At 43.0% G+C, this 24,033-nt stretch overlaps 1 protein-coding gene across 6 annotated transcripts; it reads left to right on the top strand.

Annotated features, from left to right (window-relative positions):
• The first annotated feature begins 296 nt into the window (after positions 1 to 296).
• MRPS10 (mitochondrial ribosomal protein S10) lies at positions 297 to 13,453 on the top strand. 6 transcript variants are annotated; one of them, XM_032299397.1, is made up of 7 exons: positions 297 to 436; positions 4,630 to 4,694; positions 4,787 to 4,856; positions 7,470 to 7,606; positions 9,280 to 9,388; positions 11,276 to 11,365; positions 11,849 to 13,453. In XM_032299397.1, the coding sequence occupies exons 1-7, from the start codon at positions 323 to 325 to the stop codon at positions 11,930 to 11,932; spliced, it is 669 nt and encodes a 222-aa protein (XP_032155288.1). In that variant the 5' UTR covers positions 297 to 322; the 3' UTR covers positions 11,933 to 13,453. The 6 variants fall into 6 exon arrangements, with proteins under 6 accessions (XP_032155288.1, XP_032155287.1, XP_032155291.1 ...); XM_032299396.1 differs by having other exon boundaries at positions 4,784 to 4,856; XM_032299398.1 differs by having other exon boundaries at positions 326 to 429; positions 4,784 to 4,856.
• Positions 13,454 to 24,033: the final 10,580 nt, after the last annotated feature.

Here is a 24,033-nt window from a genome sequence, read left to right as displayed (position 1 = left end):
TAGTCCAGCTACGCAGGAGGCTGTGTTGGGAGGATCACTTGACCCAGGAGTTTGAGGCTGTTTTTCCTAAAAGGAAAAAAAAATAAGTAAGTAAATAAATAAATCGATATATGTGTGTGTGTGTGTGTGTGCACGCACACACAGACAATTTAAAGGATATTAAATGGGGCTTGGTAACTATACAGACCCAGGCCGAATCAATTCTATCAACACCGGCCTCGGCCAGCCAACATTCCAGCCCCAAAAGTCACGGGATCGTGTCTCTATTGTTGCTCCAGCGCCGGAACAGAAGGATGTGTGTTCTCTCCTTTTGCGGAACTCTATGGTCCGAGAACGCCACTGTAACCCCGGAAGCAATTCTGAGAGGTCGGGAGCGGCAAGATGGCGGCGCGGACAGCGCTCGGCGCCGTGTGCCGGCGCCTCTGGCAGGTACCGGGTGGGTTAGGGAGTCTAGGAAGGCTGACCGCGATAGTTTCCCTGCTACCAGCCGCTCGGCACATCAGGATTTTTCCTGATATTTATCCTTCACCTTGCGCCGTTTACAGGAAAGTGACGAGAAAGGGGCTGGTTTAATCAGAATTCTCTCGTGGAATTAAACATAAATTAACGAATTCGGGTTAAGATAGGCGCCAGAATAATCGTAGAATGTCAGAGCTGGAAAAGATATTGTACTTCCTGTGTTCCAAAACCCCACCTTTCACGTTTGCAAAATAAGCTGAGGCTCAGAGAAGACAAGATTTTTGCGTCGCGAAAATTAGCTGGTGCAAGATCTCAGACTCCATGGAACTAAATTGAGATGCATTCCTGGCACTCAGATTTAGATAAAGGTCTTAAGCCAGAAGAATGAGTTAGATATCCTCTGCGTAGTTATTTGGAGGAGAAGGAAAAACTTTTCAGCAGCGGTTCTCATGCTTTTTGGTCTTGAGATCACGTCACACTTTCGGAGTTGAGGAATCCAAAGAGCTTTTTTGCTGTTGTGGGTTTTAGCTATCTATATTTAGCTTTTTAGAAAATAAAACTTAAGAATATGTGTTGATTTAAAAGTAACAATAACTCATTACATGTTATAACTAACACTTTATGAAAAATAACTTTTTCTGAACAAACTGAGTGCGGAGCAGCAATGTTTTACATTTTTGCAGCCCTCTTTCGTTTCCGGCTTAATAAAAGACAGCTAGATTCAAATCTGCTTCTGCATTTAATCTTTTGACATATCACACCTCAGGCTGTTACGGGAAAACTTCACTGTACACTGGTAAGAGAATGAGTGGGAAAGTTTTAAATAAAATCTTAGTATTAGGAAAATAGTTTTGATTTCCTGGATCCTCCAAAAGTGTCTCAGAGACCCCACAGACATCCTCAGACCACACTTTTGAGAACCACTGTTTTTTGCTTTTGTTCACTATTACTGGATTGTGCTAGCAGTTTATACAAATGCTAGAAATGGAGTTGTCATTTAGCCATCATTAGCCATGAACAAACCTGACCTTTTATTCCATCATGTGTGTAACATGGTGTGACATGGTTCCCTTTGGGCTGAAGACAGTGAGAGCAGTTCAGCAACCAGTTGCTTGCTCTCCAACTAGGCAAGGTCCTTTCAACTAAACCAAGACTATAGGAGTCTTGACTACTTTCAGGGTGTTTTTTTAATAACCTGATCCACATGGCCTCTTCTTGCAGCTGCTACTAAATTTTTGATTCAGAATATTAAGCTATGGTCCTTTTTGTAATCTTAATTCAAAATTCTAGGAGCTTAACCTCTCTTTTATTATTATTATTATTTTTTGAGACAGAGTTTTGTTCTTGTTGCCCAGGCTGGAGTGCAATGGCACGATCTTGGCTCACTGCAACCTCTACCTCCAGGGTTCAAGCGATTCTCCTGCCTCACCTTCCTGAGTAGCTGAGATTACAAGCATGTGCCATCACACCCAGCTAATTTTTGTATTTTTAGTAGAGACAGGGTTTCACCATGTTGGTCAGTCCGGTCTTGAACTTCTGACCTCAAGTGATCTGCCTGCCTCAGCCTCCCAAAGTGCTGAGATTACAGGCATAAGCTACCATGTTCTTAAGAAAAATCAGATGGTGTTAGAGGTTGAAATTTCTGAACTGTTTTATTAAGACAGATTTACCCTGACAGCCCTCCCTTCCAAACCAGCCCCCAAACACACACACACACTCTCTCAAGAAATACAAAGAAAAATGCAATTTTAAAACTTCTTAAGATTGATTCGTGGATGTAATAGCACTTTAGACTCCAGCTTTTAAAAGCAGAGGTCTTTAAAGCCGGGCGTGGTGGCTTATGCCTATAATCCCAGCACTTTGGGAGGCCGAGGCAGGGGTATCACTTGAGGTCAGGAGTTCTGGAGCAGCCTGGCCAACATGGTAAAACCCTGTTTCTACTAAAAAAACAAAAATTAGCTGAGTGTGGTGGCAGGTTCTTGTCATCCCAGCTACTCAAGAGGCTAAGGCAGGAGAGTCACTTGAACCCAGGAGGCAGAGGTTGCAGTGAGCCAAAAATTCAGCCACTGCACTCCAGCCTGGGCAACAGAGCGAGACTCCGTCTCAAATAATAAAAAAAAAAAAAAAGCAGAGGTTTATGGTGGGAGAACATGACTGAGAAGTGTAATGTTCTTGCTCCTCTTGCACAACTAGATTGTGGGGTCACTGGCATAATTGTTGGGAGGGAATTTTCTATGGGATTATGTCTGAAGAATGGCACATACCTCTTACCACCTTGTATTTGTACCTGATTTCCTTTTTCCTTTTCTTTTCCCCTTTGGTACAAGAAAGATTATAGAGTTACGATTTGTCTCTATCTTGGGTAAAAAGAGGAAGGACAGTAAGCTAAGAATAGGCTTTTAAAACATGGCTGGGTGGTGGCTCACTCCTGTAATAATCCCAGCACTTTGGGAGGCTGACGCTGAAGGACTGCTTGAGCTGTCCTTCCTCATAACGAAACCGTATTCCTGGGAAATATGGCAAAACCCCATCTCTACAAAAGTACAAAAAATTAGCTGGGCCTCGTGGCCCGTGCCTGTAGTCCTAGCTACCCGGGAGACTGAGTTGGGAGCATCACCTGAGCCTGGGAGGTCCAGGCCATGATCGTGCAACTGCACTCCAGCCTGGATAACGGAGTGAGACCCTGTCTCAAGAAAAATCCAAAAAACAAACAAAAACATACTTAAGTGACCATCAGTTGTTTTAATGAAACTTCATTTATGCTAAACTTATTTTCATTTTCTTTTTTTTTTTCCTTTTTTTGAGATGCAGTCTTGCTCCACCGCCTAGCCTGGGGTGCAGTGGCATGATCTCAGCTCACTGCAGCCTCCGCCTCCCGGGTTCAGGCAATTCTCCTGCCTTGGCCTCCCAAGTAGCTAGGATTACAGGCGTGCTGCCACCACGCCCGGGTAATTTTTGTGTTTTTAGTAGAGACAGGGTTTCATCATGTTAGCCAGGCTGCTCTGAAACTCCTGAAACTCAAGTGATCCTCCCTCCTTGGCTTTTCAAAGTGCTGTGATTACAGGTGTGAGCCACTGTGCCCGGCCTTATTTTCATCTTCATTGTGTTGTTAAGGATCCTATTGTGTTTCCACTTTCTCAAGTTACACTGCAAAATCTCAGAAAAGTTTAAAGGAAAAAACAGTTAGCTGTTAGATGTAGTAGTACAATTTGTTTCCTAAAACTGGAAAGTCTTGTTCCACCAGGGGGAGCTAATGGTAAAGGATTTGGAAATGCCGGTGTGCTTTATCATGTGGCACAGTAGTTAATGATGAGCATAAGTTGCAGCACATATTTCAATTTATTTATAAGCTGGTTGTCCCAGCCGAGCTAAGAAATGTGTATGCTTAGGCCGGGTGCGGTGGCTCACGCCTATAATCCCAGCACTTTGGGAGGCCGAGGCGGGTGATCGCGAGGTCAGGAGATCGAGACCATCTGATCAACATGGTGAAACCCCGTCTCTACTAAAAATACAAAAATTAGCTGGGCATGGTGGCGCGTCCCTGTAGTCCCAGCTACTCAGGAGGCTAGGGCAGGAGAATTGCTTGAACCCAGGAGGCGGAGGTTGCGGTGAGCCCGGACTGCGCCATTGCACTCCAGCCTGGGTAACAAGAGCGAAACTCCGTCTCAAAAAAAAAGAAAAAAAAAAAAGAAATGTGTATGCTTTAAAAGATGTATGAAAGCATCAAAAGAGGGGTACTTTAGAATTTTTATTCCAACTCTTAACAAATTAAATTATAAAGACACTTAATAGATTTTATTGCTTAAAAATACTCAGTGAAGTACAATTAATTTGTAAAAAATAATGGGAAAATAAAGTCACATTTTTTTTCTTGATGCCCACATAACTTAGAGCTTTTTTTAAATATGAGAATTGTTTTTTTGACAAAGGTTTTATTCCTAAGCTTTGAAAGATAGAGATTCTCTAGTATTTTGAGACTGCTTTTTTATTGTCAACTCTACCATTGTCCTCCCTTTTTTTGTTTTTTAAATAAAATCTAATTTGGCCATTTTAGTTACCCCAATATCTTCATCTGAAATAATGAGGCAACCTTTGGTTTTTCATGGAAGCTATGAATGATTTGGTAGTCGACTTTAATTCTGACATATGTCCTACTTTTTTTTTCTTTAGGGATTGGAGAATTTTTCTGTAAACAGTTCTAAGGGCAGTACCGCCAAAAATGGTGGCTTTCTTCTGTAAGTATACGATTGGATGCGCTCAATTGAACAAAATAGGTCCTTGTGCTATTTTACTTAGGTTTCTCTTTTTTTTCCCCCACACATAGCAGTACCAGTATGAAGTGGGTACACTTTTCAAATCTACATGTTGATGTTCCAAAGGATTTGACCAAACCTGTGGTACGTACTCCCTCTTTCTTGGTACAAGGAACTACATTAGCAATAGGTTTTCCTTATTATTTCTCTGGGGTTTTTTTTTCCCCACTCTATGAATAAAATAATTTTGTCCTAGAATGCTGGCAAATGCATAATGCATATATTCTCTAACTCCCTGGGTCATATTATCTTCAGGGTATCAAAGTAAGTTCTAAAGGAATAAATTAACCCCAAACAACTGTGCTAATTAGCAGTCTATTGCTTTTAGCTTGGCGTAATTGAAGAGTTGTCAGAATTTGTGATGTAGAATACTTGATGTTATGTTACGGAATAATATTTTTCTTGCGGCCTTCAAGTCTTTGTTTTTATTTTGTATATTGAGCTTGGGCCTGGATAGTGCTTTGTTGTTCACAGGGAGAAAACGCATTAGCATAAATAGTAAACATCTAGAAGCAGCTTGGTAACCTTGTAGAGGCGATGATTCCATCGATCCGGTTTTTTGTGTTACTTGTAATTTTTTTTAAATCCTTCCGTTTCTACCCCTCAAAAATAACCCCCTTTAATAGTTTGGGATTACGGTTCTAGACATTTGCCTGCAGGTACTCACTTTGTGCACATGTCTAGTTTACTGCCCTTTCTTTTCTGTCTTTTCTCTTAATAGATACTGGAGATATAGATATAGATACAGATGTTTGTGTGTGTGTGTGTGTGTGTGTGTGTGTGTGTGTGTGTGTGTGTGTATGACTGAGTCTTGCTCTATCACCCAGACTGGAGTGCAGTGGCATGATCTTGGCTCACTGCAACCTCCACCTCCTGGGTTTAAGCAGTTCTCATGCCTCAGCCTCCCAACTAGCTGGGATTACAGGCAGATGCCACCATGCCTGGCTAATTTTTGTATTTTTAGTAAAAATGGGGTTTTGCCATATTGGCCAGACTAGCCTCAAACTCCTGGCCTCAAGTGATCTGCCTGCCTCAACCTTCCAAAGTGCTGGGATTATAGACATGAGCTAGCACTCCTGGCCAGTACTGGATAGATTTCTATGACAGTACATTTAAGCGTGTCTCCAACTCAGATGCCTGCAGGAGCCAGGCCTATAAGAAAAGGTGGCAGAAAAAGTTAAAAAAAAAAAAAAAAGGTAAAAAAAACCGAAAAGGTGGCAGAATTGGCATGGTGTACCACTGTCTTTATAAGCAAGACAACAGCTACTTATTTAGCCACTTACTGCCTTGTGGGAAATCCAACCTAGTGATGCCAGCTTGTCTAAATTTTTCAAGCTAAACAGAAATCCAGATTTTGTGAAATCTCCTGATTTTTAATATTCCTAACAAATTCAGAGTATCTTTTAACACCCTGTAGTGAGCAGTCAGAACGCATCTTGGGGCTATATTCCCCCTTCTCATCCGTCAACTTATGACACTGGCTATGAGTATATTCTGTTCTTCCAACAAACCTGTTTGGAGTAATTGAGGGTAGATATCTAGCTTTCTGGCTAGTAAGTAAATCTCCTTTCAGGAGTGAAGTAATTTAACTCTGAATCATTGGATTAGTAGTATAATTTACTGGTTTAATGGATGAATGAAATGAAGGTAATTCACCTCTTGGAAGAAAGTCAGAAATGTCAAACCCATTATTTCTAAGGTCTTTAGGTATTAGGGTGGAAGAGGTAGAATTTACAGGTACAGTCAGTGTCATATCATTTTAATTAGAAATGAGTAATTTGTTTATTAGGGCAGGCAAAACATACATGTATAAAACCTAATTAAAAAATAGTATGAATAGAACTAGCTTGCCTTTGAATACTAAGGTTTTATAATTAATAAGCACTTTAATCTGTGTTTTCTTATTTTTTTCTTAGAGAGATACTGTAAACTGTAGCATAGGTTTACCTTCTTTCACATGTGAGGAAACTAAAGTGCCATGAGATGATGTGAGTTGCCCATTGACCTTCAGCTGTCATTAGCAGAGTTTAGTTCTCAGTCCAAGTCTTCTGACCAGGCTCTTTTTGTTAGCAGACCCTGAAGTCCTTTCTCATGGTGAATTTGAGGCTAAATCATTATTAAGTTGGAAAGTTCCTTTCATAATTTTATAGGTTGCCTTGAAAACTCTTTTTTTTTTTTTTTTTTTTTTGAGACGGAGTTTCACTCTTGCTACCCAGGCTGGAGTGCAATGGCGCGATCTCGGCTCACCGCAACCTCCGCCTCCTGGGTTCAGGCAATTCACCTGCCTCAGCCTCCTGAGTAGCTGGGATTACAGGCACGCGCCACCATGCCCAGCTAATGTTTTGTATTTTTAGTAGAGACGGGGTTTCACCATGTTGACCAGGGTGGTCTCGATCTCTTGACCTCGTGATCCACCCGCCTCGGCCTCCCAAAGTGCTGGGATTACAGGCTTGAGCCACCGCGCCTGGCCTTTGAAAACTCTTTTGATTCACACTGTATTTAACAGATTTTGAGACTCATTGTCCAGATCTGAACATGAAAGTATCTAGACACTTAAGCTAACAGTGCTGAAATGTCACTCAGTGTTTTTCTCCTCATTTATTGGTAAACTCTGAAGTTGTTCAATTGAGGGTAATGTGTTAAATTTGCTAGTTATGTAAGAGGAACTAAAACTGAAACTTTTCTTTTGGATTTTAGATAACGATCTCTGATGAACCAGACACATTATATAAGCGCCTGTCGGTTTTAGTGAAAGGACACGATAAGGCTGTATTGGACAGCTATGAATATTTTGCTGTGCTTGCTGCTAAAGAACTTGGTATCTCTATTAAAGTGTGAGTATGGCCTTTCCTGATCTGACCTGTTAGCTGCTGTAATATGATCAGCCAAGAAAATAGTGCTCATCCCAGGAAGGTCAGAACTTTTTTTTTCTTTTTTTTTGTCTTTTCACCAGAGATCTCTAGACCTTTTTTTTTTTTTTTTTTTTTTTTTTGAGACAGAGTCTCGCTCTGTTGCCCAGGCTGAAGTGCAGTGGTGTGATCTCAGCTCACTGCAACCTCTACCTCCTGGGTTCAAGCAGTTCTCCTGCCTCAGCTTCCCAAATAGCTGGGACTACAGGTGCACACTGCCACACCCGGCTAATTTTTTTTGTATTTTAGTAGAGACGGGGTTTCACTGTGTTGCCCAGGCTGGTCTCAAACTCCTGAGCTCAGGCAGTTCACCTGCCTTGGCCTCCCAAAGTACTGGGGTTATTGGCATGAGCCACCGTGCCCAGCCCAGTCTGAACTCTTAAAGTGAGATAGAAACTCATGGTGGGTAGAGGTAAGTTTGTCATATGTTATCCTCCTAATCAGAATCATGCCTTCCTGCCCACTGGAGGTTTTTTTTTTTTTTTTTTTTTGAGACAGAATCTTGCTCTGTTGCCAGGCGCCAGGCTGGATTGCAGTGGTATGATATTGGCTCACTGCAACCTCCAACTTCTGGGTTCAAGCAATTCTCCTGCCTCAGCCTCCTGAGTAGCTGGGACTACAGGCACGCACCAACACGCCCAGCTAAATTTTGTATTTTAGTAGAGACGGAGTTTCACTATGTTAGCAAGGATGGTCTTGATCTCTTGACCTTGTGATCCGCCCACCTCGGCCTCCCAAAGTGCTGGGATTATAGGCGTGAGCCACCACACCCAGCCCCCCACTGGAGTTTTTAAATACTAGAATGAGTAAACAAGGACAATGAAAGAAATCCTTTTTCTAGAAATTGCCTTGACGTAAAGAGACTCAAGAAGGCCATGTTTCTGGGATCTCCATGGAGCAGGGAGGTAGAGTAGGTGAATGAACCATCATTTTAGACCCTTTGGATGTGATAATTTTTGGCTAATATATCCGTTGTTTCAAATCTTCCCTAAGAAACACCACTCACTCAGTAATTTCTTGCATGAGCAAGGTAAGTTTCATACAGCCTTGGAGTCACTGCAGGGTCAAGCAGAACTGTCTCCTTTGTCTTGTCATCTGCTCCTTCTGCTTTTGAACAAGGCCCATCTGGGGCTTTGGCAGTCTGGCCTTCTAACAAAAACAGAAGGCCACAGTTTCCCAAAACAGACTAGAGTTTTGTGATTTCGATGTATCTGTAGATTTTCCTAAAACAACAGACATATAGCAGGTGTTACAACTATGTCCACCACACTGGTGCTACTCTTCACAATTCAGGTACTTGATCAGTAAAAGACCAAAAGGTGTAAAAGCGGCAGGTTTGTGCGTATGCATGCACCCTTGACATGCCAGGGCTCAGTTCCCTCAGAAACCTGTGGGAAAAGATTTCTGTTGCTGCCTGCAGTGTTTATTTTGGCCTGAGTTTTATGATAGCAGTGTTGTTCCAGATGACAGTTTTGGCAAATGGAAGTCTGTAAATGGTAGTTAATGCCTATAATTGAGTGTGAGTCTGACCTACAAAATTATGGAATCATGCTTTGTTATCATAGTGACTCAGGTTTTGTTTTGTCCATTAATTTTAGACACGAACCTCCAAGGAAAATAGAGCGATTTACCCTTCTCAAATCGGTGCATATTTACAAGAAGCACAGAGTTCAGTATGAAATGAGAACACTTTACAGATGTTTAGAGGTGAGTTTCTTTAAGAAATTCTGGCATTTTTGACATACCAAAAATTCACACTAGCATATAACTTTGCTTTAACATTGACTAGATTTGACTTATTTTTCCCATGCCTGTTGGTTGTTCAGAAGATAAATATCTCTTAGTGTTTATGGAAGTGTCATGGTAGGAAAAGTAAGTTCAAATAAAGCCATCCTGTAGAGTAGTGCGTACCTTAACTCAGGAATGCAGATTATGTACAGATAGCATTGGAATAATTTTGCTTGTATTTCAAAAATTCTAGTTAAGTTTTTACACAGCTCTAATAACTCTTTTCACACAGTAGCTGGATTTTCCATGTCAGTGATGCACAGCATTAGGTTTTTCATTCATCTGTTAGTCATGCGTGCTTCCATTAGTGCCGGAACAGCCTTATGCTTAAGGAGAGCATGGGTTCTGGAGTCAGACTGCCAATGCCGGGATCCAAGTCCTGGCACCTAGTAGTCGTGTGACATGTACCTCAATTTCTTCATCTATAAAATGAGAATAATAATGGTACTCATCTCATATGTTAGTGTGAGGATTAGAATGGAAAATTTATGTAAGCAGTCAGAATACTTTCATCACATAGTAAGTAATGGGTAAATACTATTAAAACAAGCACTTATGCATCTTTTTCTTTTTTTGAGATGGAGTCTCCCCCTGTCACCCAGGCTGGAGTGCAGTGGCATGATCTCGGCTCACTGCAACCTCCACTCCCTGGGTTGAAGCATTTCTCTGCTTAAGCCTCCCAAGTAGCTGGGACTATGGGCCCCCACCACCACTCCCAGTTAATTTTTGTATTTTTAGTAGCCTCACTATCTTGGCCAGGTTGGTCTTAAACTCCTGACCTTATGATCCACCCACCTCGGCCTCCCAAAGTGCTGGGATTGCAGGTTTGAGCATGGCCAGTCCCTACTCTTAAAAAGAAAAACTCAAATTTTATCCACCTGTGTCTGAGGGAAACATGTCTCATCATGGTACACATAGAAAATCTTATACTAACTGTATCTTATAATCTCGTCCTTTTGTCTTCAGTTGTTTTGTGAGCCTTTTTTAAGTATACTGCTTTCATACTATGCTTGCCAACTGTGTTCCATGGAGCCCTAGTTTTAAGGCAGCTGCATTTTGGAGGAAGAGGGTTTCTGGCCCATCTTCCCCCCTATGCGGTCAACCAAAGGATCCATACTTTTTTTTAATTGGGATTTTATAAGATTCTTTAGGGGATGCCAGGCGCAGTGGCTCACACCTGTAATCCCAGCACTTTGGGATTACAGGTAGGCAGATCACTTGAGGTCAGAAGTTCAAGGCCAGCCTGGCCAACATGGTGAAACCCCGTCTCTACTAAAAATACAAAAAAAATTATTTAGGTGTGGTGGCACATGCCTGTGGTCCCAGCTACTTGGGAGACCAAGGTAGGAGAATGGCTAGAACCTGGAAAGCAGAGGTTGCAATGAGCTGAGATCGTGCACACTCCAGCCTGGGTGACAGAGTAAGACTCCATCTCAAAAAAAAAAAAAAAAAAGAAAGAAAGGGCCGGGTGCAGTGGCTCACGCTGGTAATCCCAGCACTGGGCGAGGCCGAGGTGGGTGGATCACAAGGTCAGGAGTTCAGGATCATCCTAGCCAACATTGTGAAACCCCGTCTCTACTTAAAATACAAAAATTAGCCAAGTGTGGTGGTGGGCGCCTGTAGTCCCAGATACTCAGGAGGCTGAGGCAGGAGAATCTCTTGAACCCAGGAGGCGGAGGTTGCTGTGAGCTGAGATTGAGCCACTGCGCTCTGGTCTGGGGGACAGAGAGAGACTCTGTCTTTAAAAAAAAAAAAAAATTATGCTTTAACAAACAACGTATCATGAACCATTTTCATGTTTGATAGTTAGAACACCTAACTGGAAGCACAGCAGATGTCTACTTAGAATATATTCAGCGAAACTTACCTGAAGGAGTTGCCATGGAAGTAACAAAGGTATGGCTTGAATTTCTACCTCTTTTGGGGGGAAGGGGAGAAATGGTATCTGTATTGTTGTTTTGATACATTGCAACCTGGTCCTGGCCCACTGAGTAGAGTTTGCCCTAACCTGTGGCAAAGTAGAAGACAGAGTTGCCACAGTGGTTGGGGGCTCCCACCCCTTCCAACAGAATCCTGCCATTTCAGCCCAAGTCCTCTATGGACCACCTCTGAGGTTCTCCCTCTTCAGTAGTAGTTCTCTAGACTCGGGGATCCCATTAAGTGGCAATCCGTGGAGATCACTGAGGATCAAATAGATTACATATGTGAGAGTGTTTTATAGACCATCAGGTTTCCTTCTTTCCATTTCAAAACCCTGCAGAAAGACTAGGGGGATAAAAGGAAGTAAAGAGGATTTGACAAATTAATAAAACCAATTTGTAGCCAAAGAGTTCTTTTAAATCCACATTATATTACAGTTTGGTTTCTTTCTTTTTTTAGACACAAATAGTACAGTTACCAGAACACATCAAGGAACCAATCTGGGAAACAGTGTCAGAAGAAAAAGAAGAAACCAAGTCCTAAAGCCTCAGGGAGGCCATTTGTACCTGAATTTGAAATGAGGGTGGGCCAGATGAGTATGTTTAAATGGAGAGTGCTTCCCGCTGAGATGATTTGAGTCTGCCTGACTGCTTGATTGAGTTTTCGTGCCCTGATCAGCTGAGAGCAGGGAATGGAACTTTAATGACTGCCTGGACTCTATCAGAAGAACCGCTTTTATCTATTCTTTTTATACATGTCATTGTTTCAGTTCTGATTTCAACAAACATGAGCAAACCACTTTCATTCAAAGTAGAAAGAGTGAAAATTCTGTTTTGTTATGCTGCTCATGTTCAATTATTAGTTTGTTCCATTTTTAATTTATATTAGTTGATTCATCTGAAAATAAGTGCTTGAAGTGTTCTTCACACCTTTTTTTTTTTTTTAAAGATTCCTAGAAGGAATCTTTGATTAATTCAAATTGAGCAGTTGTTTTTGATATTTACCTTTGTGCAGGCTGGCATATGCTAATTTGGGGGTGGTAACCAACCAATTTTATCCCATTTAAGCATTACATTTTGGAGAGTGTGAATATACTTTACAGCAGATCAAACACATTTATGACATGCACTGACCTCTTCTTGTAGCCCAAAACTTTATAGAATTGCCTATCAGGGTCACTGTAATGGAATTTATAATCTCAAGAAATTACCAGTTGTATCATTTATCCTGTGATTCATTCATTCAGTAAGCTTTTATCGCATAAACTTTGCACCCAGCACTGTAATAAGCCCCCAAAGTTGAATAGAAATAGTGGCGTTTGAAAATTGTACAAAGCGGGCAGGGTACAGTGGCTCACGCCTGTAATCCCAGCGCTTTGGGAGGCTGAGACAGGTGGATCACGAGGTCAGGAGTTTGAGTCCATTCTGACCAATATGGTGAAACCCCATCTCTACTAAAAATAGAAAAATTAACCAGACATGGTGGTGGGCGCTGTAGTCCCAGCTGCTCAGGAGGCTGAGGCAGGAGAATTGCTTGAACCTGGGAGGTGGAGGTTGCAGTGAGCCAAGATCGTGCCACTGCAGTACAGCCTGGGTGACAGAATGAGACTCTGTCTCAAAAAAAAAAAATTGTGCAAAGCATAGATAAATATTTTTCTTTATTAAGCTTCTCACTGTTAAGGCCTCTTTTTTTTTTTTTTTTTTTTTTGGTACATGTCACTCTTTCTGTTAGGAGATGTCTGCTTTTCCATGAAATGAAATAGTGGTTAAAGCCCTGAAAGAGGCAAGCCTACAATGGGCTGAAACAGTTGGTATAGCAACCCTAGGGAAATGCTTCATTTTCCTTTTATAGCAGAAGCAGGTCCATGTCTTTTGTGAATTCCTCCACAACTTGAGTAGTTATGACTTCTCAGTTTTCCCTTCCTTAAACTGCATTCATTGCCTGTTCTCTTTTCCTGACAGGCTATCAAGTATCAGTGTGTTGAATACATACTGCTTGTGTATCAGACTTACGTTACTGTCATTACCATAAAAAGAATTACAGCCTTGTGCCCCATGACCTTCAGCTCAGTTGTTGACTGTCATTCATGAATGCCTAAAGCAGGTATAAGCCTCACTAGTCAATAAAACAAGAGCAACATAATGGTAACTGTGTAGCAAAGCGGCAATTTATGACACATTTTCAACTGAAGTAATTCTTTCTTTAAAAATAAATATAGCCTGGTGCGGTGGCTCACACCTATAATCCCAGCAGTTTGGGAGGCCAAGACAGGTGGATCACCTGAGGTTGGGAGTTTGAGACCAACCTGACCAACAGGGAGAAACCCCATTTCTACTAAAAAAAAAAAAAGTACAAAATCAGCTGGTGTGGTGGCGCATGCCTGTAATCCCGTCTACTCAGGAGGCTGAGGCGGGAGAATCTCTTGAACCTAGGAGGCAGAGTTTGCAGTGAGCCAAGATCATGCCAGTACACTCCAGCCTGGGCAACAGGAGGGAAACTCCATCTCAATAAATAAATAAAGACCCAGCTGGGCGTGGAGGCTCAAGCCTGTAATCCCAGCACTTTGAGAGGCCGAGGCGGGTGGAATACCTTAGGTCAGGAGTTCGAGACCAGCCTTGCCAACATGGTGAAACCCCTTCTCTACTAAAGATACAAAAATTAGGTGGGCCTGGTGGTGGGCGCCTGTAATCCTAGCTACTTGGGAGGCTAAGACAGGAGAATCACTTGAACCCAAGTGGTGGACGTTGCAGTGAGCTGAGATCGCACCACTGTACTCCAGCCTAGGTGATGGAGAAAGACTCTGTCTCAAAAATAAATAAATAAATAAAATAAATATAGACCCACACTGAAACTTTTTGGGGCTCTTTTACAGGCACCATAAACCTCTTATAATAGGATGATGTATGTGTGCTCACCTTCAATGACTTCTGTATGAGCTCCTTCAAAGCTGTGTGCATCCACTTCCAGCTATTTCAGACCAAATTAACTATAAACCAAAGTACTTAGCTTAGGACTTCCAATTATATATTAAAATCTTGGCTTCAGATAAAGAAGAAAATGAACTACATGTGCACACATGCACGCAAGAAAAACTAGCAGTGTTTCTTTGATAAAAAGTATTTGGCGTACTTGAAGCCTACTCCTTGATATAAACAAGTTTGGCATGAAGTACAGTGCTGAAAAAAATGACGTAAACAAACTAGTTTCTTAGCCTATCGGGATATGGCTATCCTGATAGGCTAAGAAGGTTTTTGGTTTTCTTTTGTTGGTTTTAAATTAGTCCTCTGAGTAAAATGCATATCTAGAAAATTAGAATTAGTGCCCAGTTCTCACTTTCTGTCCATGGTGGGTATGGGAGATGGTAGGAGAAGAGTGGATTTGGTGGTATATGTTGGTACAAAAGTAATTGTGGTTTTTGCCATTAAAAGTAATCGCAAAAAATAGAATGAACCAGAAGGCAGGTAGGAAGTGAAATTATTTATTTATTTATTTGGTAGAGACAGAGTCTTGTTCTGTTGCCCAGGCTAGAGTGCACTGGTATAATCAAAGCTCACTACACTTCAAACTTAGGGCTCAAGGGATCTTCCCACCGCAGCCTCCCAAGTAGCTGGGACTAAATGTATATACCACCACACTCAGCCACTGTTTTTATTTTTGGGAGCCGGGGTCCTGCTCTGTCCCCCAGGCTAGAGTGCAGTGGCATGAACACAGCTTACTGCAGCCTTGACCTCCTGAGCTCCTCCTGCCTTAGCCTCCCAGATAGTTGGAACCACAGGCATGCACTACCATACATGGCTGATTTTTTAATCTTTTTGTAGAGATGGGGATCTCACTTTGTTGCCAAGGCTGGTCTTGAATTCCTGACCTCAAGTGATTCTTCGGCCTTGGCCTCCCAAAATACTGAGAATACAGGCATGAGCCATCATACCCAGCCTATATTTTCTTCATATTAAATAAAATCATGTTCTGATCTAAGATTCTTAGTATAACTACACATCTTTGGTAAGACAGACTAAACTAGTTCAGTGCCAAGTTTCAGTGTTTTAAGAGAATGATATATATTTCTGGCCATATGACCATTTAAACATGCCACAGTGAATACATAAAGCAATCATTTTAAATTATTAATCTAGTTTCTTAACATTTTAATTGTCTGCAAGCATCCCTTTCCTGCATTACATTAAGTTAGTTTTATTACAACATTAATGAATAACAGAGTGTAGCAAACATGGACTTTGGAGTCAGACAGACATGAGTCAGATAAGAGTTCAAACCCACTGACTGCCGTAAACTTGGGCAAGAGATTTAACCCTGTCAGGGCCTCGGTTTACTCATTAGTAAAAGGTATTAGCAATAAGTATGTAGGAAATAATGCATACTTATATTTGACATATATTTAATACTCCAGCTTAATAAGGTTGGAGTATTGGATAACTGATAAAGCGCCTTGCACAGTGTTGGGCAGGTAACAGACATTCAGTAAACGGCAGTACCAATCCGATGATACTTCATATGCTTGTGTGCTATACTGGTCAAGAACAGCTGGAAAAGACCTCAGATTACCTCCAGGGTAGAGATAACATTTACCTTAGAGTTGTTTTTGATACAGTCTGGCTCTATCACCTAGGCTGGAGTGCAGTGACACAATCTTGGCTCACTGCAACTTCCTCCTCCTGGGCTCAAGCCATCCTCCTGCCTCAGCCTCACACCACTATGCTCAGCTAATTTTTGTTTTGTTTTGTTTTGTTTTGTTCTGTTTTGTTTTGTTTGTAGAGACAGGGTTTTGCCATGTTGCCCAGGCTGGTCTCAAACTTGTGAGCTCAAGCAATCTGCCAGCCTCAGCCTCCTAAAGTGTTGGGATTATAGGCATGAGCCACAGCACCCAGCCACAAACCAAAAATCCTTTGATTTTTATTAACACGCTAAGGTACTTACCATTTTCCCCATTTTATAGGACAGAAAACCAAGGCTGAGAGAGTTGTCATTTGCCCACTCAGCCACCCTTTCAGCTTACAGGTGAAGCTGTTAGTGACAGGGACAGCCCTAGAACCTAATTTGTAAGCAGGCTATGAGGTCCTCAAATGTCCACATGTTAAATGCAGAATATTCAAAGCTAAATTCCAGGTTTGTTCACCTCTCATGTTACCAAAATGTACTCATTTCGTCTAAGGCAGGAGTGTCTAATATTTTGTCTTCCCTGAGCCACATTGAAAGATATTTCTTGGGCCACATATAAAATACACTAACGATAGCTAATAAACTTAAAAAAAAAAATTCATGCAAGACAATCTTATAATGTTTTCAGAAAGTTTATGAAATTGTGTTGGTCGCCGGGCGCGGTGGCTCAAGCCTGTAATCCCAGCACTGTGGGAGGCCGAGGCGGGTGGATCACAAGGTCAAGAGATCGAGACCATCCTGGTCAACACGGTGAAACCCCGTCTCTACTAAAAATACAAAAAATTAGCTGGGCATGGTGACGCGTGCCTGTAATCCCAGCTATTCAGGAGGCTGAGGCAGGAGAATTGCCTGAACCCGGGAGGCGGAGGTTGCGGTGAGCCGAGATCGCGCCATTGCACTCCAGCCTGGGTAACAAGAGCGAAACTCCGTCTCAAAAAAAAAAAAAAAAAAAAAAGAAATTGTGTTGGTCTACATTCAAAGTCCTCCTGGGCTACATGCAGCCCGCAGGCCTCCGACTGGACAGCTTGCTCTAAAGCTTAGAAGTAAAATGATTGACCAGCGGGACAAATTAATGAATAAAGGCAAGAAGCAAGATACACGGTGCAATTTAGGTGGTCCCACTGCCGAGACTGGTCCTGAGGGAATGGGCAACACGAGAGTTTAGGCGTCAGCAAGAGGAGTCCTACCGGGTCACAAGAACACTTGGATGGAGATGATTCACCGTGGGGCTTCAGGTCCAGCCTGATTAGGGCTCAGAAGACATTGGTTTGTCGCTTTTAAGCATTTCTTTGCCCCTGGAGCTGGGCTTATGGCTGACTGCCTGCAATTCCCAGGGCTCTCTCTCCAAATCCCCTGCTCAATTCCTAACCCTGCCCTTCTTAAACCCTTTCTGTTGTTACTCACTTCAAGCTATCATTTCTCTCTCTGGATTCTTAATCCTCTTTATTTTGTTTGTTTATTTATGAGACAGGGTCTCACTCTGTCCCCTAGGCTGGAGTGCAGTGGCACAATCTTGGGTCACTGCAACCTTCACCTTCCAGGTTCAGGTGATTTTTTTGTGCCTTACCCTCCCAAGTAGCTGGGATTACAGGTGCCCACCACCATGCCCAGCTAATTTTTGTATTTTTAGTAGAGATAGAGATGGGGTTTTACCATGTTGGCCAAGCTGGTCTCAAACTCCTGACCTCAAGTGATCCGGCTCCCTCAGCCTGCCAAAGCGCCGAGATTACAAGCGTGAGCCACTGAGCCCGGCTGGATTCCTAATCCTCTTTAAAATGATATATTTATAACTCAGTAGCTCAGCGACATTTATTTATAGGGCAGGTCATGGGCAACTGACCCACATGAAAAGCCAATTGAATTTTAGACTCCTCAGCCAGAGGCTAAATCAAGTTATAGTCCACACATAAAATTTCTTAACTTGAGCAGAGATAGTGTCATTTAATCAATCCTCAATGTTGCTTAAGTAGTAAATGTTAAGACATGGATGGAGCTTGGCCAACATGGCAAAACCCCATCTCCACTGAAAATACAAAAATTAGCCAGGTGTGCTGGTGCATGCTTATAGTTCCAGCTGCTCAGGAGGCTGAGGCACAAGAATCGCTTGAACCTAGGAGATGGAGGTTGCAGCGAGCCGAGAGTGTGCCACTGCACTTCAGCCTGGGCAACAGAGTGAGACCCTATCTCCCTGTCTAAAAAAGAGAGATGGATGGGAATAGTACCACCTTCAAACCAAGCCAGTCGAGATGCTGCTGTTACAGAGCCACAGCTGCTGATGGGCATGTGTTATTTTAAGGTGTATTGAGATGGGTAATTGGAAATTAATGGACTAGATAATCTTCAAGGCCTCTTCCAGGTCTAAAATCCCATTGCCATTTTTATCTGAACAAATACCTGCTAGACACTAAACAGAGTCAAAGAGGAATTGTATTTTAAAATGAAGGAGTAATAGCTCAGATTAATTCAGCGTTGACCATGTGCCAAGAACCTTGCTCAGTTACTCAAGAAGTATTTGAGTTTCCTGTATGTGCCAAGCACTGTTCTCAACGCTGGGAATTCTGAAGCATATATAGTGAAGTCCCTCTCCTCAAAGATCGTAGACTCTAGTGAGAGAGACAGATAATCAGAGAAAAAAATAAGCTAGTTTCAGAAGCAGTTAACTACTGTGAAGAAAATAAAATAGGGCAATATCAGAGATTACTTGAGTGGCTATGTAAGGGGTAGTTGGGAAAGTTCTCTCTGAGGAGGAGAGAACACTGAGAAGGAGGCAGCAGTATTAAGATCTGGAAGAAGAGGCCGGGTGCGGTGGCTCATGCCTGTAATCCCAGAACTTGGGGAGGCCAAGGCGGGCAGATCACAAGGTCAGGAGTTTGAGACCAGCCTGACCAACATGAAGAAACCCCATCTCAACTGAAAATACAAAAAAATTAGCCGGGCGTGGTGGTACATACCTGTAATCCCAGCTACTTGGGAGACTGAGGCAGAAGAATTGCTTGAACCCGGGAGGCAGAGGTTGCGGCGAGCCGAGATCGCGCCACTGCACTCCAGTCTGGGCAACAAGAGTGAAACTTCATCTCAAAAAAAAAAGATCTGGAAGAAGAGCATTCCAAGTAGGAGGAACAATACATGTGCAGACACACTGATTCTAGGAATTTGGTGTGTTTGCAACGTAGAAGACCATGAAGACAGAAGTAGGCAGGGGTTAGATCGTGTCATGCATCATAGACATGGGGAGGAGTGTGGATTTTATTCTCAGAAATGGAAAGCTAAAGGAGGCTTTGAGCAGGGGAGTGGCAGGATCTGTTGTATGCTACTGTGGCTGCTCGGTAAAAGAGGAATGACAACAGAGGGCAGGGAGACCAGTTAGGAATCTGCTGCAGTGGACCAAGTGAGATGATGTTGGTCTCGGTGAGAGTGTCAGGAATGGAGGTGATGAGAAGTGGTTGGATTTAGAAGATAGTTTGTAGGAAGAGCTGATGAAATGACCTACTAGTAGATTGAAGAGATATCTAAAGGAAAGAGAATTCAAGGATAATTCCTGGGTTTTGGCCTAAGCATAAATGGCACTACCATTACTGAGGTGGAAAAGAGTTAAGAAGGGACTTGGGAAATCAGTAACTTGGTTTTGGCCTTGCTAAGTTTGCAATCTGAGTATAGATGTCCAGTAGGCAGTTGAATACATGCATCTGGAGTTCCTGGGAGAGGTCCAGGCTGAAGGTAGAAATTTGGAAGCTGCCAGCCTATAAATGGTGTGTAATGGCATGGGAATGAATGGATTATCTATGGAGAGAGTGTAGGTAAACAAGGGAAGAGTACTGAAGACAAGCCTGGAAACACCCCAGCTCTTAGAGATTTGGTTAAAAGCAAGAGATGCTAGCAAAGAAAGTGAGCAATCAGTGAGTTTGGAGTGAAATCAGAGTATGGGTCCCTGAAACCTAGAGTGTTTGCAGAAAGGATTTAGTTTGGTGAACTGATGGATCTTGACAGGTTAAGTTAAAAAAGTAGATCATTGGTGACCACAATAAAAGCCTTTTCTCTGGAATGATGGGGATAAACATCCAGTTGGAGTAAGTTGAGGAGAGAATAAGAGATACTAAGAAGAGGATGCAAAATAGGTTTGAGAATGTTCCAGTTGTCTATTGCTACCTCAAAAAACACTTAACATTTAGTAGCTTAAAGCAGTGACTCTGCAGGGATAGTGTTTGCTCCATGTGATGTCAGCTGGGGTAGCTCAAAAGCTGGGGCTGGAGTCATCTGAAGGCTCATCACCCATGTCTGGTGGCTGAGACTGGCTTTCAGCCAGAACCTCTGCATGTGTTCTGGGCTTCCTCACAACATGGGTTTCAAGGGCAAGTTCTGAGAAAGAGAGCCTGGTGGAAGCCTATCACTTTTGATGACCTAGCCCTGGAAGTCACATTGTGTCATTTCTGCAATTATCTTCAACAAGGCAGCCAGAAAGTTTCCTCCAGGTTGAAGAGAAAGATAAATAGACCCCTCCCAGGCCGGGCACAGTGGCTCGCATCTGTAATCCCAGCACTTTGGGAGGCTGAAGCAGGCAGATCACCTGAGGTTGGGAGTTTGAGGCCAGCCTGACCAACATGGAGGAACCTTGTCTCTACTAAAAATACAAAAATTAGCCAGGGTGCAGTGGTGCATGCCTGTAATCCTAGCTACTTGGGAGTCTGAGGCAGGAGAATTGCTTGAACCCAGGCGTCAGTGGTTGTGGTGAGCCAAGATTGCACCATTGCACTCCAGCCTGGGCAACAAGAGTGAAACTCAGTCTCAAAAAAAAAACAATAGACTCCTCCCTTTAATGGGAGGAATGAATGAAGCCAGAACTATTGTCCTTTCAATTTCTGAAAATACATCTGCCACAAGGGGTTTTGTTGTAAGGGAAGTGAAATTTAGGACAGTAGCTTAATGTAGGCAGATCAGCTCACCCAGTAGGCACAGTGCCTAATTTCTATTAAAACCAGAATAGCCGGGCATGGTGGCTCAAGCCTGTAATCCCAGCACTTTGGAAGGCTGAGGCGGGTGGATCACAAGGTCAAGAGATCGAGACCATCCTGGTCAACATGGTGAAACCCCGTCTCTACTAAAAATAGAAAACATTAGCTGAGCAAGGTGGAGCGTGCCTGTAATCCCAGCTACTCAGGAGACTGAGGCAGGAGAATTGCCTGAACCCAGGAGGCGGAGGTTGCGGTGAGCCAAGATCGCGCCATTGCACTCCAGCCTGGGTAACAAGAGTGAAACTCCGTCTCAAAAATAAATAAATAAATAAATAAATAAATAAAACCAGAATAAAGGCCAAGCGTGGTGGCTCATGCCTATAATCTCAGCACTTGAGAGGCCAAGGCAAGAGGGTCACTTGAATCCAGGAGTTCAAGACTGGGAAACATAGTGAGACCTTGTCTATACTAAATATAAAAAAATTAAGCATAGTGGTGCACAACTGTAGTCCTACATACTCGGGAAACTGAGGCAGGAGGAATGCTTGAGCTTAGGAGTTCAAGGCTATAGTGAGCCCTGATAGCACCAGTGCACGCCAGCCGGGGTGAGACCCTGTCTCAAGATAAATAAATTAGTTAATTAAAATAAAATCAGAGCTGGGAGCAGTGACTCACTCACGCCTGTGATCCCAGCACTTTGGGAGGCCAAGGTGGGTGAATCACTTGAGGTCAGGAGTTTGAGATATCCTCAACAACATGGTGAAACCCTGTCTCTACTAAAAATAGAAAATTAGCTGAGCATGGTGGCACCATCCTGTAATCCCAGCTACTTAGGAGGCTGAGGCAAAAGAATCACTTGAACCCAGGAGATGGAGGTTGCAGTGAGCAGAGATCATGCCACTGCACCCCAGCCTGGGTGACAGAGCAAGACTCTGTCTCAAAATAATAATTAAAATCAGAATAGAAAACATCCAGTCTAGATTATGTTCCTTTTTATACCCGTGATAATTATTAATATTTACTTATTTAATATTTTTTCAATATTTATATTATGTGTCCCATGAAGGCAAAAACGTGTGGGGCCCATGAACGTCTTAATGTAGCCTTGAATGTGGAGTCAAGCAAGGAATTTTGTCTTGTTTTAATAAAGGCAATATTATAGCATATCTGAATGCTGACCGCAATGATCCATTAGAGAGTGATGAATGGAGGCTGCAGAAGGCAAAGGGAGTAAGTGCGGGAATGAAGCTTTATTTTTTTATTTTTATTTTATTTTATTTTTTTCAGAATTTAAAAGTCCAGTTTTATTTCTCTTTACCAAAAGCAGATATTTCTGAAAAGCTGAGTTTTAAAGTAAATTTGGAAAGAAGAATGGTTCCTGACTCTAAAGTTCTATAATATTTTTCAATTAAAAGCTGGTGCTGGCAGGGCTCAGTGGCTCACGCTTGTAATCCCAGCATTTTGGGAGGCTGAGGCGGGTGCATCATCTGAAGTCAGGAGTTCGAGACCAGCTTGGCCAAGATGGTGAAATCCCATCTCTACCCGCCGGGAGCCGCATCCCTGCACTTGGCGCCGCGCTCGGGGGCAAGCTGACAACCGCGGCTGCCGAAGGCACGACAGAGAGGAGGGAGAAGGCTCTTCTTTCCCGCCTGCAAGGCCACCATGGCCCCATGCCGCCTGGCTCCCGCGGCACATGGCTGGGAATGAAGCTTTAGAGTGGGTAAAGAGATGTGATCTGGAAACAAGTGGCAATGCTGACAGGGACCAAGGGAAGGGGCATGCTGCTTCCACTGAGACCGGAAGGGGGCAGAGGACGTGGGCACAGATACAGAGAAGTTGGTAAGCACTGGTGGGAAAATGAGTCACTGCCTCATCTGTCTCTGTGAAGTGTGTGACAGTGTGGGAGTGAGTGGAAGGTCTGAGTGCAGAAAGCGCTGTGGAATAGCCCTCAGAGACGGGGAAGAGTACGTAGCACGATTGTCTGGCATGATTTGAAGTGTGTGCAGCCAGCGTGATTTATAATGTCCTCCAACGGCGTCCAGGCTCCCCAGTGTAGGTGAGGTGTTAGTGCGTAGTTAGCAGACAGCCCTAACCAGGGCCAGGTCAAGTGAGCTGTTAGGGAGAGAGGGGCACAAAAGTCAGAATAGAGAGGATGCTGGACCAAGGAATGAGGATAAGGAGGAGAGTGAGGAGATGAGCGAGATGACAGATGTTAAAAACAGATCAGCAGGTTGGAAGTCACAATGAGATTAGTGAATTATTGGAGCGAAGGTATTAGAGTAACAGATGGAAGAGGTGGGGTGCTAATAAGAGAAGGCAGCGTTAGAATGTTTCAGAGGTAGCAGAGATTGGTGACAGCCAGGTCTATGGTGGTGATCCTCAGACTTCAGTATGCATTGGAAGCACCTGGAGGGCTTGTTAAAACACAGACTCCTGGCCCTGCCCGCAGTTCCTGATTCAGTAGGTCTGAGGTGGGGCCTGAGACTTTGCATTTCTAACAAGCTCCCAGTTGCTGCACTTGTGACTCAGGGACCACAAGTGAATGGAAGTCCTAGGTAAAGTGGAAGAAAAGCTCTTTGGTACTAAAGAGACCAGGGACACCAGGCCAGGCACAGTGGCTCATGCCTGTAATCCCAGCACTTTGGGAGGCTGAGGTGGGTGGATCACTTGAGGTCAGAAGTTCAAGACCAGCCTGGCCAACATGGTAAAACCCCATCTCTACTAAAAATACAAAAATTAGCCAGGTGTCATAATGGGCACCTGTAATCACAGCTGCTTAGGAGGCTGAGGCATGAGAATTGCTTGAACCCAGGAGGCAGAAGTTGCAGTGAGCCGAGATCACACCGCTGCACTCCAGCCTGGGTGACAGAGTGAGACCCTGTTTCAAAAAAAAGAAAAGCAAAGAAAAATGTGTGTGCCAGGTCTTTTGATTTCTTGGAGGTGTCATTTTTATGTTACATTAAAATAAGCATGAATATGTAATAGTTCAAAGGCAAATTTACGTGACCTTTAATGTAA

Source organism: Sapajus apella, unplaced genomic scaffold, assembly GCF_009761245.1.
Source record: "Sapajus apella isolate SASKATOON/1434 unplaced genomic scaffold, GSC_monkey_1.0 scaffold41, whole genome shotgun sequence".
Taxonomy (NCBI): domain Eukaryota; kingdom Metazoa; phylum Chordata; class Mammalia; order Primates; family Cebidae; genus Sapajus; species Sapajus apella.
The sequence above is the reverse complement of the archived record's forward strand: the minus strand, read 5'-3'. Positions and strand labels throughout refer to the sequence as shown.

Bases quoted from the DNA above. Each gene is read 5' to 3' on its own strand.
- MRPS10 (XM_032299396.1), top strand. From the start codon at position 323: ATGGTCCGAGAACGCCACTGTAACCCCGGAAGCAATTCTGAGAGGTCG. The intron at 4,695-4,783 runs GTAAGTATACGA...CCCCACACATAG, and splicing joins AAAAATGGTGGCTTTCTTCT to CAGTACCAGTATGAAGTGGG. The intron at 4,857-7,469 runs GTACGTACTCCC...TTTGGATTTTAG, and splicing joins AGGATTTGACCAAACCTGTG to ATAACGATCTCTGATGAACC.